This window comes from Caretta caretta, chromosome 18 (assembly GCF_965140235.1).
Source record: "Caretta caretta isolate rCarCar2 chromosome 18, rCarCar1.hap1, whole genome shotgun sequence".
Lineage (NCBI taxonomy): Eukaryota > Metazoa > Chordata > Testudines > Cheloniidae > Caretta > Caretta caretta.
The window spans coordinates 8,143,226-8,163,228 of record NC_134223.1 but is presented as its reverse complement, the minus strand read 5'-3'; the positions used below and the strand labels follow the sequence as shown (position 1 = coordinate 8,163,228).

The window sequence follows — 20,003 nt, the reverse complement described above, 5'->3', positions numbered from 1 at the left end:
CCACTCCTTTCACCCCTATAAACAAAGCAATTAGAAAGCAGTCAAATAAATACGTGTCTATTTTCACATGAGAAAAATATTCTGTTCTCCCTTTTCCTTGTAGCCTGTAGCTGAGACGTTTAATTGACAAGAGCAGATGGCTTTGTTTGGTAAAAACTTTAGCAGAGGGGGTGGAGGGGAAAAGCTTTGCAGGGCCATGTAGGTTAAAAGTTTACAGAGACAGAGCTGTATTTGATATTGAGCAATAGAGAACACCAAAGGGATCAGTAAAGGCAGCCTCTCCGAGGGGGAAAAAGAGGGTTTCAATTGCCCCCCCCACTTTCCTAAATGACATTGATTTGATCACATGCACACACTCCACAAAATGCAGCATCTCGATGGGACTTGCACATTCTCTCGTCTCTGGGAAAAAGCAGCCCTGCTTCCCAAATCAAAAAACATAGAAGTGGTAGCAGCTTTCCAAGGGGTCTGGTGAATGAGGCCAGGTGTGTGATGGCCTGTGCATCAGAGAACCCTCAGCTAGTCCAGGAGAATAATGTTCCCCCAGAGACACAGGAGATAAATACCGGGCATAACAGCAGGGTAGGAGGGCTGCAGAGTGAATTCAAAGGCGGATAATGGACAGGAGGGATGGATGGAAGGGAGGGGAGGTGGATGTGTGTGCAGCACAGATCCAAGAGGGAAGAGGAGAGAAAAGGAGAGAAGAGAAAGCGAAATGGATAGACAGAATGGGAATGGGAGAGAAAAAAAATGGAATGGAAGGAGGCCAGAATGGGAAAGGGAGAGAGGAGAAAGCAGGGTGGGAAGGAAGAATGGGAAAGAGGGTTAAAAGAAAGGAAAAGTGAAAGGAAAGACAGGAAAAGGATGGCGAGGAAACCAGGAGAAAAGTGGGAAAGAAAAAAAAAAAAGCCATTGTGGGATGGCACCGAAGAGCGTCAGAGTTAAAGACTATTAAAAGAACATGTTTCTACACTAAGATAAGCCGGAGAAATGAATCCTTATCCTTCCAAAACCAACCCTTCAAAATTCGAGCGAGAGAAGGGTCTCCTTTCAGGGAAACGGGAAATCCTTAATGCGTCCTCCCTCAGCAACGGTAATGCCAGGATGTTCCCAATCTGCTTTGAGGGATGGAAAGATTAAGAATAATAAAAAAATTGCAATAAAATATGTGTGAACGAGGGGGTAATTGTGGACAAATGCAGCATTCAAATTCATTTTTCAGCTCTTTTACACACCATTTCAATCTTATTTTCTGCTTGTTAATGAGATCTTGTTGGTTGGGGTGGGCCAGGCTGCCCAGTAGCGCTTGGGTAATTGCACATAATTTTCTCTCTACTAGTGATTTGCATCAGATTTTTTTCTTTCTAATTCTTTGCTATTTAACCCCCCCTCCAAATCTTGCCCCCTCCCCTCTTTCCCTCCCCCAGCCCAGCAAGGCTCATTTTAAATGCTTATTATAGGCACAGTGTCTCGGACAAAAAAAAAAAAAAAGAGGGAGAAAAGGAACCAGACGGAAAGGGTTCATGTCACTGAACGAGCGAGCGCTGTCTCTTCGGAGCCAGGCGCTGCGCACTGATCCCCCTCACCAGCCAGCACCATGTCCCTCCCAATTACCAGGCTTCCTGAAAAGGACTTAGACCAATCCTTCCACCAGCATCAGCACGGTTACAGCCAGGAGGCCTCTGGTCCATGACTTAGCCAGGTTCTGCACCACTGAAATCAATAGAAATCCTATGATGCATTGCTGCGGGAGCAGGGTTGGGCCCTAGATGGGAGATGCTGTAGCGTAGTCAGAGATCATGCTGCAAAACTGGTGTCCAGACTTCAAAGATGATGGAGGGCAGGTGGTCAGAGCTGGTTTAATCTCTACGATGGAGGATCTCAGTCATCTGTCCACTGCCCCCTTCCCTCTCCACTCACTCACTCCTTGTGCTGGTTGGAGGGTCTGCAAGAGATGGTTCCTCTTAGCAACCCAGGAGCTCTGAAAAACTCAGGGAATGGCAGAGAAAGTCCTTCCTTTCCGGCTTCTGCTCTTTCCAGGACAGAATACTGACTCCATCCTTTACAGACAATGGAAGGGAGTGGGCGGTGGAGTGGGGCTTGAGGATGTCTCTCCAGCCCCACCCATCATTTTATTTCTTTAAAATGATGATGCATTGGGGGGGGGGAAGGGGGAATCCTCAAAAAATGGAGGCAGCCTACAGTGAAAAGTGGCCGCAGGCAGGGGACAGAGCAGGTAATCTGTAGGGGGATGAGTCAGGAGGACAGAAGCACTAGATCGGGGTGGGCAAACTTTTTGGGTATGGAAATTGTTTGCTGGGCCATGAATGCTCACAACATTGGGGGTTAGGGTGCGGTGGGGAAGTGCTTGGGGCGGGGGCAGCTTGCAGACCCCCTGGCTGCCCCTACGCATAGGAGCTGGAGGAGGGACATGCTGCTGCTTCCGGGAGCTGCGCGGAGTGGGGCAAGCCCCGGACCCTGCTCCCAGCAGGAACTCGAGGGCCAGATTAAAACATCTGGGGGGGCCAGATGCGGCCCCCAGGCCATAGTTTGCCCACCCCTGCACTAGATACTGATATGACACATCGTGCAGGAAGACAGATTCAGGCAGGGACCAGGAGGGATGTGGGTTTGGAGATGAGGACAGCAGCACGGGCTCAACTCATTGCGCGGCCCCCCAGTCAGAATCAGGTGCTGCTAGGAAAGGATGCCCCCAGTAAGTTGGCAGCCCTGCTGATGTTCCCTCACAGCCTGCGCTATGTAGCGTCCCATTTGTGGGCTGTCATGAGAGAACCCTCACACAGCTTTACAAACAGGAAAACAACATGAAGGAAATACAAATGGCAGGGCTGAATTAGCCACATGGCCTGGCGTGATCAGCAAAGGTCACCTTGAGGCACTGCCCTGGCCCATCCACTCGAATGCAGCCTGGAAAGCCAGACACTTGTGGGTGAAATAAGGAGCAGAAGCAGCCCATTCATGAGGGCGAGCCTGCCTGCAAAGCTCCGCCGCTCAACCCTCAGAAAGGTAAGGTGCACGAGCATCAAAATCACTGACAATGCCAACTTTCAGATCCGGGCCTCAAACCTCTCTGTGGAAACATTGTTAAGACAGCACTGCACTTCCACTACACCGGCCACGCACAGATTGCAAAGCACGTCAGAGATGTTAAACCCCTCTGAGGTTGCTCAGTGGTGTTATCCTCATTTTACTAATGGGGAAACCGAGGCACAGAGAGGTGATGTCACTTTCCCAAGAAATGGTGGCAAAGCCAGACATAGTGGAACCCAAGTCCTGCAACATTCAGTCTTGTGGCATAGCCACATGACCACTCAGTGGTGGAGTAGCACTGCGGATGAATATGACGCATGAAGGGGAGGGATAGCTCAGTGGTTTGAGCGTTGGCCTACGAAACCCAGGGTTGAGGGGGCCATTTAGGGATCTGAGGCAAAAATTGGGGATTGGTCCTGCTTTGAGCAGGGGGTTGGACTGGATGATCTCCTGAGGTCCCTTCCAACCCTGATATTCTATGAGTGAAAGCCACCCATAGCCCCGAGAAAACAAAAGCAACAAACACAAGGAGGGGGGGTCTGAGCTTCCTGATATTTCTGGGATTGTCTTGATCTCCTCAGGTTGACTTTGTGGGCCTGCAGAACACTTTAAAGGACTCAGAAAGAACATTTAGGGCCTGCACAATATCATATCAAGACACGTGATTTTGGCCATCAAAGGCACAGTCAATGTAAAGTAGCCCGCAGCTTTGATACTACAGTGGTGAGCACCAGTACAAAGAGCTAGATACATCAATTGCCTTGTAAAGGAAACCTCGAGGAGAGAGGCTTTGCGGGTGAAACAGTACAAACATTTTGGTGTTTTCATATTTCTGTTGATTCTGTGAAACAACTAAACACGTTAATTTAGCTGAATGTAAAATATGTCCTATAGCCTTATTCCCTAGATACCCGAGAGCTCTTGGCTAAGACAATCACCAAGCTATGTTGGCCATCTCCCATTTCCCCAGCCTGGACCCTTTATAAAGACCAATATAATGACAGATCATTTTCTACCTAAACCATCTAGAGCTAGTTGCATTGTATCAAAGACAGATGGATGGGAAGGGCAAATGCCCCACTGTCCCTACAGACATGACAACCTATTAGCTAGCAAGCCATCTTGATTAGCATTCTTGTTACCCATTCACTGCAGACATAGCAAATAGATATACACTGATCAGAAACGTTTGCAATAAATCCAGAATACCATCTATTTTAATAGCCTTTTCCATCCCCAGAGATCCCAATGTGCTACACAGGGATGTCTTCACCCTCACTGAATGGTACCTACATCTGGGGTGGAAGCCCAGCCATGACAGGGTAACAGGGACACCCAGTCAGGAAGTGGAGAACAACATCTAATTAAAACTACCGGGGCATTTAAGCCGACAGAATGTAATTACTCAAGTTGAAATCCAGCCAGCATGCAACATGACCAGAGCTTTTTTACTCTCATGGAAAGCACCACGGGACTCTTCCATGGTCATGAGTGGCTGGATACTCAGTTTTATGTCTTGTCAAGAAGACAGCAACACTGTGCTCCATCCCTCTGTGCTCAGTGGGAAGACAGCAACTTAGTTAATCCCCTACACCGGTTCCTGCAGAGCCATGTACTTCCCTAGGAGCGCTGTCAACCAAGCACTGATCAAGCCTCAATTGTAATAAACTAGATAGTGTATTTCTGCACTGCTTCGCCTTGATGAATAGACTCAGAGCTGTGTGTCAGAGGCCCTATATTGGTGACCACAAATGGAGATTCTCAAGTGACAGGGGTCTGGGTTTCTGAGCAGAAGGATCTGAGTTCTATTCTTGCTGTCAGTGGGAAGTTTGACATAGCTGTGGTGTGATGCATGAGGAAGGTCAAGGTGCTTAGTTTGGTTATTAATGAAATTTTTGGAATGAATTTTGATTTAATTGAAAAATGACTTTTTTCAAAATATTTTTTTTCCGAAGTGTTCCTTTTTAGATGAAATCGAAAAGCGAAAAAATGTTATAAATAAAACCTTACTTATGGTTTGGGTCTGGTTTGGTTTTGTTGTTTATTGTTTTCCCTTTTCTTCCTTCTTTCTCCCACTTTTTCAGTGGCAAAAAGGAAAACCAGAAAGGGGAGGGGGGAAGGAAAAAGGGAGGAAAAGAAAGCAGGAAAAATGTCAAAAACGATCATTTTTCATATAAAAATTGTGGGAAGTTTCAAACCAACACAAAATTATTCCTTTCTGGAATCTGTGGAACAAAAATGAATGGAATGTTTTGAAATTTATTAATGAAATTCCCACCCCACCATTTTTCAACCTGCTCTAGTTCCAAGGCTTCAAGGGCTGGTGAGATCACAGCTCCAGCGCCTGGGGGCTGCAGCCCGTTTCTTCGGGAGCATTAACTTGCCACTTGATCTTATTTTTTAGTCTCTCTCTGGGTTTGTCTCTCTTCCTCGTCTCCACCTTGCTGAGCTCTGCTCAGGCATTTGATCAAAATCTGCCTAGTGGAAGGATGTCGCAAGTCACCAGTTCAGCCCGACAGACTCTCTGACTTCTGCAGGTAGAGGTGCAATCTTTTGAAACTGATGGGTACGTAGCTCTTGAAGATCAAGTTCTGGGTCTGCTGTGAGCTCCTACGAACGAGTGTTGTAGCCCCTAAATCCAGCCTGACAGAGGTGCTTTGACACAGCTGTGATGAGGACCTTGAACCAGAACATGAAGGGATGCCGTGGGTCAAGGTTGAGGTGGAACAGCGGAGCAGTCACCCTCTGGAGGTCCCAGGACCGGAATAGCAGGGAAAGCTGCAGGACAAGACTGGGAAGCTGTGTAGTGACCTAGGGCCGGAACTGGACTAGGACAGTGTGTTAGCACAGGGCTAGGACGGCAGAGCCCCAGAGTGAGGCAGCAGGATCAGGCTAATAGGGGACGCTGTGACTGAGTATCGAGGTGCTTTGGCAGTGCTGTTTGGAGGCTGATTACACAGCACATCACTGGCCAGCGCTATCATTCCCTCATTAGCACCGACATGCACCAGGTATGGAAAAAACAAACACACAGGGCTACCATTTTCCACAGGCTCTAGGCAAAACTTTCAGCAGTGTCTGCTCCCTCTGTCTGGAGCGTAGGGGGGTAGTGTCAACCCTGAAGAGGCCGAATCTAATCCCCCTTCTCTCTCGTGAGAATGGGAAAACCGTGCCCGGCCTATAGAATTTCAGTTACCAGCACCAACCCCGTCTGGTGGATTCTGGCTGGGATACCCAATCCAGGGGTAATTGGATAGCGTTCCCTGTGGCAGCAAATGCGGAGGGCTCTGGCTGTAACTCAGGGTCCAGTCCCCCGACCCCCGGCCGTTTCTCCCTGTCCAAACTGCAAAGAAAGCTCCCTCCTGCTGCTGTTGAGGGATGAAACCAGAGAACTGTCTGTTTGCAGCTCATACAAATCACCCGCCGTATCTTGAATTTCTAACTTTTTTCAGCCTCCTAAAATCCCTTTCATTTGGATATTTACTCCTACTGACAGCAGCCAGATGCCACAATGAATAGATAGATAGGGTATATGGGGATAGATAGATAGATAGATAGATAGATAGATAGATAGATAGATAGATAGATAGATAGAGGGGGTGTATGGGAATAGATAGATAGATAGATAGATGTGTGTGGGGATGGATAGATAGATAGATAGATAGATAGATAGATAGATAGATAGATAGATAGATAGATAGATAGATAGAACTGCATAAAGGGTTTATCTGTAGGGCTGTGGATGCTTGCATTACTCACAAGTGAGTTAGGCAGGTCATCCCCAAAACCTTTACCCTACCCCAGCCCATCATGTATTCTGCATGTGCCAAATATGTGAGGGGAAAGGCATTTTACGAATGCCTTGTAGACTTTTTATTTCCGTTACTGGGACTATTTCTTGTATCCTTCCTCCTGTAAAACCAGGGGTCTTGGTTGCCATAAGTCCAACAGTGCAGGGCTCAGAAGGGCAGAGAGGAAGTAAAACTAACGCATGTAAACACCCAGAAAATAACCTAAAACAGGTTTTTTAGACACAAAAATCTGGATGTATTTATATGTGGATACCTTGGGCCTTTCTAGGGTTAGAAGTGAGTGCTTGGAATCTCACCTTCTCAACAGCATTAAAGCGCCTATTTCTTCAAGGCTGCAAGATCTTGGACTCTACATTTTTAAGTATTGAAAGGCTTTTATTGGCCCAGGACTCACCTCCAAGGCCTGAGGGCAGGGTAATTTGGAGTAGGGGTAAGCATGGAAAGAACCATTTCTCTGGTAGGGTTGAATGAACCCGTTCAATCAGTTGGAATATCCCTGGGAGATGGACCAGCAAGCAGGTGATGCAGTCGTAGGCATGGGATAAATTGCACAAGCATTGCACAACAGTGTATTTACCACATGCTCGTGCAATTTATCACATGGATATTGCCCCCATGTATGTCCGTGTAACAAATTACAAAAGCACGTGATAGACTTGTGCCCGGGAGCATCTAACCTGTGCTCTGCCCATCAGTCCCAGGACACATGCTCACGTCTCCAGCCCATGTCCAGCTTTACTCAGCTGATGTTACAAAAAAATTCCAACAGTCGGAGAAATCTTTCCTTATTTCCCGCACAAAATCTCGCCAGTCTGACATAATATTCAGTCCTGCCCCAGCAGAAGGTTTAACCTTACATAACTTATCATTTTGACAGCATACACATACCGGTATTGACTGGAACAGGCCTTCTACACCACACACCAGCACCCATTGTGCTATACCGCCATGAGAGTTATAACCATCTACAAAGGGGAGTTTTATGCCATTTTGAAGGACTGCATTAGTGCAAACTAGGTACCTTATAGTTTGCACCTGCAGGGTCTACACAGGACCCTTACAGTGCAGCATGCTAGTGCATGCAGGGCCACTGGAACCATTTGCACAGCGTGGGGGCTGAGAGCTATTGAACCAAACTGTAAACCCTGCCTATAATGGAAACCACTTTAAGCCAGGGGGTCCAGCAGTACCCCTACTTCCAGCACCTATGCGTGCATCCTGCAATTTACATGCCCATAATCCAAACTGGGGGGCCCTCCGTATGACCCTTTTCAGTGGCAAAATGGAAAACGGAAAACAAGGGCAGCAAAAGGGGGGAAGGGGGAGGGGAAAAAGGAGGAAGAGAGACAAATTTCTAAACCAAAAATGTTCATGACAAATCTTTGCAAAAAAAAGTTCAAATCAATGAACAATCCTAGGGAGGTGGTGGAATCTCCTTCCTTAGAAGTTTTTAAGGTCAGGCTTGACAAAGCCCTGGCTGGGATGATTTAATTGGGGATCGGTCCTGCTTTGAGCAGGGGGTTGGACTAGATGACCTCCTGAGGTCCCTTCCAACCCTGATATTCTATGATTCTATGATCATTCCTTTTTGAAACCTGTACAATGAAAATCACTTCAAAATGTTTGAAATTTTCCATGATTCCCCTCCTCTCCCCCCCATTTTTGGACCCACTCTAATTTTTACAGCATTTATACCTTTTTCACCCAGTCAGTTCAGTACAGCATGGCTTAGAGGCAAAACGTTATGAAGAATGACAGGGAGACAATGGGCTGAGCACCCTGCAGAAACTCAGGAGAGCTGGGGTCTGTTCCTGGCTCTGCCACTTGTCTGCTGGTTAACCTTGGTCAAGTCATTGCCCTGCTCTGTGCCTCAGTTTTCCCATATATAAAAAGGGGACAATAATACTGACTTCCTTTGTACAGTGCTCTGAGAGCTATGCACGAAAAGTGCTGTATAAAAGCTAAGTATTATTAATACCAGTGATCCTTTAAAAAGCATTTCTAAAAGAAGTTTTTCCACAACAAAGGGGGGAGAAACAAAATATACCAGGGTGTAGTGTAGTGGAAATGTTGTATTGGGATGCATTTGAGATGACCTGGGCAGCTCACACATGGAGGCTTCTTCATTTGTGAGTAATGTGGTTATTCCAAAATCAGGCAAATATATTTAGATACATTAGATTACACCATACTATCATCTATTCTCTATATGCAGAGTCATAAAGGGATCCCTACCCAGACTCCTCTTTTTTGTTAGTGCATCTCTTGAGCAGTCCATACTTTTGTAAGTTGTCCCATCTCCAGGGAGATCAGTGATCTCTTGTGGCAATGAGTTCCACAGGCTAATTATTGGAGATGGGTGGAGAACAGAAATTTCATTTCCTGAAGAATCTTGAAATTTCAAAATGTAGCTTTGTTTTGAATCAGAATCAAACCCAAACATTTCAAAATTTTCCATGCTGGAAAATTCAGAAAAAATATAGTTTTGGATCAATTGTAATGTTTCATTTAGATTTTGATGTTTTCTAAATATATTACGATATATAATATAATACAAAACAATTGAAAGGAAAGATCATTTTAAAACAAAATATCAAAACATTCACAAAAAAAATCTAAACATTTAGTTCCAAAAATGTTGAAAAGGAATTGTTTCGGGGAAGTTCTCTGATCTGTGTTATATAGGAGGTCAGATGAGATAATCACAGTGGTGTCTTCTGATTTTGGAACCTAGGAATCTATGAACTGGGACATTTCAGCATTGTTGGAATTTTGTTTTTGTTGCTGTTTTTCTCCTAAATAAAATTTCAGCAAAATCAACATGATTCTGACAGAGTTGCATTATCCAAGGGGAAAGGGTTCAGGGAAAGTTTTTCCAACCAGCTCTATTAATTATGCATTGTGTTAAAAGTTTGTCCTTGTATCTCTTTTGAATGTGTTGTATTGTTTCATTGACTATCCCCACATTCTTGTATTATATTTGCTTTCTCTAGACCAGTAACTGTTTTATATACTTCTGTTCTACCTTTTTATTTGCCTCCTCTCTAAACTAAACAGTTCCAACCTTTTCATTTCAAACGCCTACTGAAAATCTCCCTGTAGTTTCAGTTAAATAAATTATCCTGCACTTCCTGTCTTAAACAGTGCTGCTGAACACTCTTTTACTGTGTGACCTGGTACTATGTTAAAGCACACTAACAAGCTTTCCTTGCACACCAATAGGGTCTACATGGACCAGTTAATGTGCAACACATTAGTGCACTTTAGAAATCACAGCCCTGTAGTGCACCATACTCCATTGTGTAGACAAGCCCTTAAATAACAGCCATATTTCACCTCCCAGACAGTTGTATTTCAGTGGTAGGAAAGAGCAAGAGTGCAACGCCCTTTGGTATCCTTCAGGATAACAGAAGGTAGGTGAGCACAAGTCATTATTGTTATCCATTAACATATGATAAGTGTCTTATTACAGCTAAAAGTAAACATGCATATAGGAGCCAAAGTATGACACGTCAGAGAAGAAGAGAATTAAATGCTCTGTCTGACAAGGCTGAGGTATGTTGGATTGACAGAAAATTAGCATTAATATTCCAGATGATCCAGTGTAAGAGACTGGTGGGCCAAATTCTCAGCTTCTGTAAATCCTTACAACTCCATTGACTTCAATGGAGCTCACCAACTGTGGATCTAGCCCTGTGAATTTTTGAACCCCCACCATGTAGTCTAGTGGCAGGTTAGACTAGTGGTTGGGGCAGGGACTGGTTGTCAGGAGTTCCACATTCTATACTGGGCTCAGGGAGGGAGTTTGAGATCAGTGGTGTTGCACCAAGTATGAGTTTGGCCCGGTAAGTTCAATACAGATATGCTCTATTCTTTTATTTGAACAAGTAAATGGGGAATATGTGTTTTCTCTCTCACAGTTCATGTGGCTCTCCTTATTTATGGTAGGTCATAAAGAAAATCAGTTACATCACGATTAGTTCCTGGTAGAGACTGGGAACCAAAATCCCAGGCCCAGACATCCCTGACCTTTGAGGAAGTTCAGACCCTGGTGGGCATGGGAACTTCAAAGCCGGACCCACCTCTGTAATGGGCTGGAACAACCCCCCTAACCCTGTTCCAGCCAACCCTCAACTTGATGACTCAAGCGAGTCTCTAGATACTTGGGAACAGAGTGTGACATCTCAAACACAGGATCTGAGCTTTGTTACAGGTTTCAGATGCTGTGGCAATAAGCTCAGGATGGATGGATGGATGGACAAACAGACAGACCGATCTGGGCTCCCTGAGAGCATGCAACAACTCTTTCAGTAACAATGTTGGACAGCGATAGCATGCAGCCTGCCCTCTCCCATAGGATCTGGGCTGACCGAAGGCTCCTGGCTTGGAGAAGAAGAGTGGAAGAGCACTGTGTACCTGTGGAGAGAGGCCGTTGCTGACAGGGTTCATGTGATTGGCGGGAGCTGCAGGGTTCATGAAACTGTCCGTGTAGCTGGAGAAGCTGTGTCGGGCCCCATAGGCGGAACTGGTATCAGCGGCGGCAGCAGCTGCCAGCCCTCCCTGGTGCATGGTGGATGGTGGCAGGGGCTGGGGTCTGTGCACGGTGCTGCTCCCATCTGTGAAGAAATCATTCATAGGGAAACATTCATGAGACATGACAGAGGCCGTACATGCATCATCAGGCAGTGGGGAAGAGCCCAAGGGCTGCTGAGGGTAACAGCAGGGAGAAGAGGGACCTGGCACAGACCAGAGAGGCATTCCCGTATAGTTCCCACTGTTTATTTTTCCCAAAATTGTGATTGAACGTAATGTTCTCCAGCCAGTGAGGAACTGACTCTGGCCAGCACCCAGCATTCCCTCACCAGCTCTGCCAATGCACCTCAGTCCTGACCGGCACCCCTGCTAATCCAGTCCTTGGCTTCCCATCCAGGACTGCCAACACAGCTGAGTCCTGACCTGCAGCCTACCTGGCTAGCCTGGGCATGGGTCTTATGGGAGCACAAACGGCGAAATCGTACGGCAGTTTTCGGAGCTCCTCGGAATATTATGTGGAAGTCTGAGATGCAACCAGCAAACACTCACTCCCTGCAGTTATGCAGAGCAGGAACTGAGCTCTGTTCTCCATGAGGCCCCCTTGCTCCTGATCTCAGGAGCACTCTCTTTTACAATACCAGCCTCTCTTTTGCAGGTAGATCTAGACCAGATGGTTGCAGATTTTCTCCATTCGGCGTTCTCTATTCCCCTAGGTCTGGAGATCGAGTCGCCTGAAAAAGCTCCAGTAGTGTTCCCCAAATCCTCCCTACTATTTCTAAATCTTCCTTCTCCAACAACACCCCTCTCCCCACAGTTTGCTGGGGCGGCGCAGGTGAGGGAGGAAGAGATGTTACGGACAGTTCAGTCTAGAAAGAAATACGCAGGAAACACAAGGCAGGAAGAGATGTTGGTTTGAGGTCCCTAAGGTTGTAAGATCCTTTGTAAGGACCCAATCCAAAGCCCATCGCAGTCAACAGGGGACTTTCCACTGATGTGGACGGCCTTTGAATAAAACCCCAGCATCCCCACCCGGCCAGAAAACCAGCTCCGCAGCCAAATCCAAGAGCTGGTGCAAGGGGCTTGAATTCGGACTCCAGTGCCGGAGGTTACCTGTCAGCTGCTGCCCAGTGCCTAAAGCCTTGTGTGTGTGGTTGCTGGTGTCCAGCTCACTACAGTGCAAAACGCTTTGTTTACTCTGTTAAACGGGCTCCGATACTATTCTTATGTGACTTTCCATGGCTGCTGCTGCAGAACTGGACAGAGCTGGGCCTGGCTTTTCAAATGTAGATTGTAATTGGAAGATTTGTTTTTAAAAAGGGGAAAAATACAGAGGCAATGTGGCACAGTCTCCCACCTGCCTGGTTTCACGGTCAAAGCAGCTGCACATGTAGGTTTCCCCTTGGGTGGGAGGCCAGTGTTTCACTCAGCTGAGCCATGTCACCGGTCCCACATAGAATTCACTCTGGATTCATTAGTCTCCACTCTCAGTGACATGGTAAGTGGAGCTGCCATAGTCATGGGAGACCTTGATGCAGGGGATATTGACTAATGGATTTTAAGCAGACCGGCTGTGTTTGGTATCAAAAATGGAAACTATTGAGCTTCCATCCGCCTGAATCAAACGTTGGCCTCCCAATCAAGGCCAACCTGCATAGAGCAGCTGCTTCAAAGGAAGGTAGTGATGGGAATCCAGCATGGTAGGGTGGCCTGGCTGGCGGAGTGGAATAATAGATGAGAACAGACCAAGAAATAACCAACCACTTTATTCTGGTAGTTGGTGCTCACCTTGGGAAATAGTGGTGGTTGGGTAGGTGGAATCTGGCAGCTGGTAGGGTGGTAGAGTCGGCATTCCAGTTGGCGGAAAGCCCCCTGGCAACAGGTGATTAAAAGCTGCCAGCTGATTGGCTCCTGCTTGCTTGCGCCACCTGGCTCTTCGGTTACTGAACCACACCTACGATGGAGGACAGGAAAGAGAGGGTGAATCGTACCGAGTTCCATCCATTGCAGAGACTGTCCTGTTTCACCGTGATCTCTGATGCATTTCCTGATCAATAGCGATCATGACACTGGAGGAATCATAGTGAGAGAGAGGAAGGGTGAGCAAGAGAGAGGCAGAATGGTTCAGTGGTTAATGCGTTAGCCTAGAACTGGGGACACCTGGGGTCAAGGTTCCTGCTTTGCCACAAACTTCCTGTGTGACCTGTACCTCAGTTCCCCATCTCTAAAATGGGGATAATAGCAGTGCCCTGTGTCAGAAGGATGCAGAGAGAATTAGTACCTTAAACATTGGTTTGTGCTCAGATCCTCTGGTAGTGGGAGCCAAATAAGTATCAAAGCGTGAGAGAAAGGATAATTACTAAGCCTGTGCGTTCCAAGAGGGCCCCTAGGAAGTGGAGGTACTGCTGTCATCGGGTCCATCTGCCTCATTATCTGGCAACTTTGTGAATCATGCTGTAGGATTAGGTTTCCGTAATGTCTGCACGGGTAGAGAGGATAAATAGATAGATGAACATCTCAGCTCCTAAGTTTGACAAGCTAAAAAGACAGGACCAGAAGGAATACAGAGCTCTCCTAGTTTCTCTGTACTGCAACAAATCAGTACTGCACGTGGCTTCCTTGCAATAGGCGCTGCAGTCCATCTAAATTGCTGTGCATTAAAATTAGCCCAGTATTTATGCATGTGCAAAGCTGGGCTTGCATCACCCTGTTTTACCTATGAGATTCAAAAGAGCTTTTCTAAATGCATGCGTCTGCCCTGGTGTGTTTTATCACAAGCCATCTCCCTCCTGGATAGCGTGAAGGGCTGCACGAGCCCTTTCTAGGGTCTGGTTTATTGTGTTTAATCAGCAAGGCTCTGAGGACCGATCCCTGTTTGGGGTTGAGAAGTATGCGGATAAGCTTTCAAGCCAGATGAGAATGCAGCTGCTGGACTCTGTGAGGCCTAAAGGGCTAGAAAACATGATTAAATTTCACAGGGACAAGAAAAAATGGAGCAAAAATCAAGAGTGAAAAGCATTCGGGGGCGGGTGGGGAAGTTCTCCATCAGGCTTTCAGGCTGCTCAGTGACAGATTAGGAACTGGGGTGACAAAGGTGGGGGGTGTAGTTCCCAAGAGCACCCTCTGTTTTGGTGAACCAAAGCAAACCTCTCTTTTGTGCATGTAGTGAAGACTCTGGATCTGATTTTCCTTTCACTTAGGGCCTGAAGCAAAGACCTTTGAAATCAACAGGGGTAGTTCCACAAACTAATGAGTATAGTCCCTCATGGGCTACTTTGTGTCACATTGGGTAAGTTTAATTCCCCGGGGGGGTAGAGGTGGGGAACAGGTTTTCTTTATGCTCTTCCTGTTTAATGCATTGCTATATCTCTCCAGGTGCATGCATTCTGCTAGTGACTGGGTTGTACGCTGGGGCACAGTGACTTGGAGAGATTACGGCAACAAGCGAGGTTCAGCGTAGGCAAGTGTATGGACTCACATATGTCGGGACCAGGACTGAGGCCAAACAGCAGGGGAGAGTTGCAGGCTGCAAGAGGAAGGATATGGGTTTGTTGCAGGAATCCCTGTGGAGATTGTCTGGCCTATGTTATGCCAAAGGTCAGTCCAGATGATCATAATGGACCTTCTGTGCTTAAAATCTATGACCCTGCAAAGGGATGGGGCAGTCCAATGGACTTACACTCAACATGATCAGTCAAGACAAAGGGGAAAAACTCAGAGGTGTGTTTGTTTGTAACACACTAGCAAGCTGTCTGTCACACACTCTAGTGGATAACAGCCTACTACTGCTATCATCTAATAGAGTTATTCCTGTAGCTCAAGTGGTGTGATGCTGAAGGTTTCGGATCCAAACCCTGCTGATGACACATATGGAGAAGGGGTCAGTACGTGTGCATCCTGGACCATAACTGTGAAAAAGAAGGTGGGATGATCCTACATAGCCCTTACTTCATGCAGTCATTTACATCATTGCGAAGTGGGTGTACCAAATTATAAATATTTTGCCATTCTGTGTACAGCTGGGATGGAGAGAGGTTTCCTGTCCTCAAAACATTTCTGAGATACTAAAGAGCTGAAAAGTCAAAATTTCAAAAAGTTTCACAAACTGTAAATCCAGTACATGTTTTGGGGTGGGCCAATCAGAACATTTCATTTCAATAATTTGGAAAGATTTCATTTCACAGTTTTGACCATTTTGTATTTTTTACTATTGTTAGCTTAAATTTTGAAACAAAGAGCCATTTTGAACCAGAAAAACTGGAATTTTTCACTTTGAAAATGTCATACTGTTTTGACAAATTTGAAACTTTATTTTCCAAAATTTTTTTGGGTAAAATAATTTATAGAAACCAACCTTTTCCTGCACACAGTTTTGGTTTTGACAAACTGGCATTTTCCAGCTAAAACACATTTTGTCAGAAAATACCTAACCACCTTTACTTCCATAGCACCTTTCATTTGAGGATCTCAAAGCACTTTACAAACCATTCAGTTGCACGATTAGAGCTAAGGGTTTGTCTACATGGGAAAGTTTTACCACTTATACTCTAGTAATTCTGGTATAACTCTGAAAAAGGCACTTTTCTTCTGGAATAAGAGTTCCCACATGGGGATTATTACCAGTATAACTATAGCTGTTTAAATTCACACTTTAGCTTATACTGGGTAGACAAGCCCCAAGTGACCAGCTAAGATTCAGTGTGGTATTGGACTAGGAGCCAGGCAACCTGGGTCTGCTACTTACCTGCTGCATTGCACTGGGTAAATTATTTCATCTCTGTATGCCTCCGTTTCTCCTCCCACCTGTTGTCTGCCTTTCTATTAGAGCACAAGTTCTTAATAGGAAGGATTGTCTTTTACTCTGTTTGTTCTGTGCATAGATCTCACTTTGGGCCTCTAAGTGCTACTGAGACACAAATAATAATAATCTACACTCAGTCATTTATCAAAAGAATTTGATTTCTTTTTCTCTTTGTGGGGCATTCATGCGAACTCATGATTTTTTGGGGCCTGTTTGTTATTTAAAAATCATTAATGAATTTCCCCCTCCCCCCCCAATCTCATTTACTGAATGGCTTGTGTTGCTTTGTTATGATTGGTCACATAAGTCACATGGTATTGTTTCTGCTTCTTGACTGGAGGGGTGTAACTCCTACAGCAAGGTTTCTGGCAAGGACGCTCGCAGAAAGTGAATTTTAAATTTGCTTTCTGTGGATGTTGGAGCGCGGAAGCTCGACATTCATTTTTGGTGCGTATTCATTCTAGTGACCCTTGACTGCAAAGCAGTCACAAATGGGGTGCAAACATGGATGAAATTAATTGATTGAGCAGCACAGGAATTGCAATAGAGGACCAGGGGTTCATCTAGTGCAGCATGCTGTTTCCAATAGTGGCCAGCACCGGCTTCAGAGGAAGGATCCTTGTAATTGTAGTTATGGGACAGTCTTCCCGCAGTGCAAATTTCCTTCTATATTTAGAGGTTGACTTATGCCCTGGAGCCTGAGTTTTTATGGCTCTTCTAAAGGTCTTGGCTTTTTTAATATTTACTATTCTAAATCAGGTTATTCTTCTTATTCATACAAATGTCTAATTCTTTTCTGAACCCTGCTAAGCTCTTGGCCTGAGTGATACCTTGTGGCAATGAGTTCCACAGTCAATTGTGCACTCTGTGTTTAATTCATGGGCAAATTTCTGCATTACTCACAAATCTACTACAATATTGTTATTATATCCATATTAAGGATAGGTAAACTGAGGCACATAGAGCTTAGGTGATTTATCCAGTGCCACACAGTAAGTCAGTGATTGAGCTGAACACTGAACCTAGGAATCCTGACTTTCAATTCCTTGCTTTAATCACTATAACCCACCCTACTCAGATTCCCCATGTTCAGTTTTTGGCACCCATCCCCAAGCATTACCAGCTAAATCAGGGACAGAGTGGAGGGTCAAAAGGATGAATTCACATCAAGGTTCATAACACTTTGTAAGCTCTTTGGGGCAGGGACTGTCTTTTTTCCCTGTGTTTGTACAGCGCCTAGCACAGTGGGGTCCTGGCCCATGACTAGGGCTCCTTCATGCTATGGTAATACAAATAATAAATAATACTAATAATTTAACATTTTGTTTTTCATTGGTCATACAAAGTAGATGCTCCTGTCCTTTCCCCCATTTGTACTCCAAACACCCCCCAACCCCCCCACACAATCCCTCTTCATTCATGCTAACAGGGACTCTTTCCTCTGCTTATGACATCACCTGCTCCCACTGCAACAGTTGACAATGACCCAAGAAAATTCAGAACATTCAGATCAATTGGTGAGCAGTGGTAGGGGGCAGACAATGAAGACGACAAGGTCCTTGGCTTGAAGAGCTTCCGTTCAAACCCAGAGCTGGAGATGGTGAAGAGGTGAAGACAACACAGGAGAGAAACTGTCTTGGTAAAAATATCTGTTGGTCAAGATCTCTGAGTCCGAAGAGAAAGAGGGCTGGCACTCCAAGGGAGTAAAAGCCACTTCATTGAATTCTGACACTTTCCTGAAGTTGGACAGGGTGGGAAAGTTCCTTTTTATAACTGAGAGCCAGATGCTGGCAAATCCACTGTGGATTAGGAGTTTTAGAAGAAACACATGGAGAGGGATGGGCAAGCAACCTACCCACAATGACTCCTGTTCCCCCTCGGGTGATTTTGTCTGTTGGATTGGCTAACATATGATCAAAATGCAATTTCGGAGAGATTTGCGTTATGTTATGTTACATCATGTACGGTTATTGTCTTCGCTCTCACACACATGCGTGTGCACACACACACACACACACAAGTTCAAAATTGAAACACAAGGCTCCTCGCTGCAGCAGTGTCAGTGAGTGAACCAGAGTGAGCTTACGATGGTGCAAATATTGTGAGGGCCTGGGAATCCCATTCAAGATCCCCCTGCTCAACCCTTCACAGCTCTATTGGTCTGATACATTGGAAATGTGACCACTGACTTCAATGCGAGCAGGATCCGGCCCTATCTAAGCACTCACCTGCTTGTGTTTCTATTCTCATAGCAACCTGCTGCCTTTACTGCTCTTTCCCTGCTCTCATCTGTGCACATTTAATTCATCCCACCAACCCGCACTTGGAAGGCTCTCTAGTCTCCAAAGACCCTCCCTTTTCTCCTGAAGATCCCTCCCTAAAAGCCTCTTCTAGTCCGTCCCAAACTGATCTGCTCCCTGGTGTTGCCTCGCAACCCCATCTTGAGCCCAGTGTTTTGTTTCTGTTTGCGTTGGAACATACGATGGCTTCGCCTTGATACAGAGACCTGCCACCGCCCTTCACACTGCCATGCAATTATCAGAATGGCCAACGGTTATTTGTTTGCTTACTCCTGTCTTCCTGCCGGCTGCATTGTGTAGATGTGTTCCACATTTCCAACTAACAAGTGCATATCCTTGGAGAGGAAGGATAGTCTTGTAGTTAAGGTACTAGATGAGCGTTCAAGAGATCAGTTCCCTCCTCGGCTCCCTTTGTGAAGTCACTTAGCATCTGATCTGCAGTCTGTGGAAGTCTTTAAAATGAGGGCAACACGACTTTCTTTCCCCAGCCCTTTGTTTTGTTTCTTTAGCCTGTAAGCTCTTTGGCGCAGGGGCTGTCTCTTACTGTGTGTATGTGCAGCGCCTTGCACAATGAGATCCCAGTAGCTGGGGTCTCTAGGCCCTGTTGTAAACCAAATAATAAATACTCATTATAACAAGAAAACACAGGTGCGCCCAAGGAGCTTCGCAACTGCACGCTAGTGATTCCGAGCCGAGGCTGGCTAGCGGATGATATTAGGGCCTTTAAAACAAAACCAACAGACAAAACCACTGAAACCATCCACAAAGGAATGTATAGGATTTATCTCCCTTTGCAGAGGGAAGGACATTTCATGGCTGAAACAGGTTAATTCTGTCCCTTCTTTATAACCCACCGGAAAAAAAAAATAAAAAGAAGATACATTCCAGCTAATGACGTTAGCAATTCTTTCCTTCCCCCACCCTTAAAGGTGGCTCAAGGCTTTAAGCTTAAAAATCATTTTATTGGTAGTTAAAATACACAGGCTCAAGCATCTAACTGTAATGCGAGGCTCACTTCAAAGGGAACCTGCTTTCGCTTCACAACAGTTAAGGTTTTATCAGCCACTAAAGATTCTCCAGCCTGAAGATCCTGTTACCAGCATGTTAAGCCCAGGGTGAAGGCCATGGCTGCTAAAACCAGACCATTGGGGGGTGGAGGGGAAGAGGAGGAAGAGGAAGCAGCCTTGAAGCTGTCCATCTGCCTGCTGCGGCATTGTTCCCATCCATAGGCCATCAGGATGGGCTTGGGCAGAACTGCATAGCTAGTATCTTCCTTTAGGACAAGCTGTCTGGCACTTGGAAAAGAGACTGCACAAGGTACCTGGAGGCAGGTGGACATGCATGTCTGGAGTCTGTTTAAAAAGAGGCAAAAGGTCCCTTGGGTTCATTTGTCCATTCACTGCAGGGGGATCCATTCACTGTAAATTCACTGAAGATGCACAGGACACAGGAGCAAAATTTAGATCACTGCAGGCAGCATTTTGCATCTGATAAAGACATTTGGGGTCT

At 45.7% G+C, this 20,003-nt stretch overlaps 1 protein-coding gene across 5 annotated transcripts in view; it reads right to left on the bottom strand.

Moving 5' to 3' along the window:
• Positions 1-20,003, bottom strand: part of PAX7 (paired box 7) — a 153,047-nt gene that overhangs the window by 48,909 nt on the left and 84,135 nt on the right. For all 5 annotated transcript variants that reach the window (XM_048824707.2, XM_048824708.2, XM_048824706.2 and 2 more), the window contains 2 exons: positions 13,182-13,347; positions 11,280-11,479 (listed from right to left, as the gene is read on the bottom strand). In XM_048824707.2, the coding sequence (XP_048680664.1) occupies positions 11,280-11,479; positions 13,182-13,347 (366 nt within the window). The remainder of the gene's footprint in view (positions 1-11,279; positions 11,480-13,181; positions 13,348-20,003) is intronic.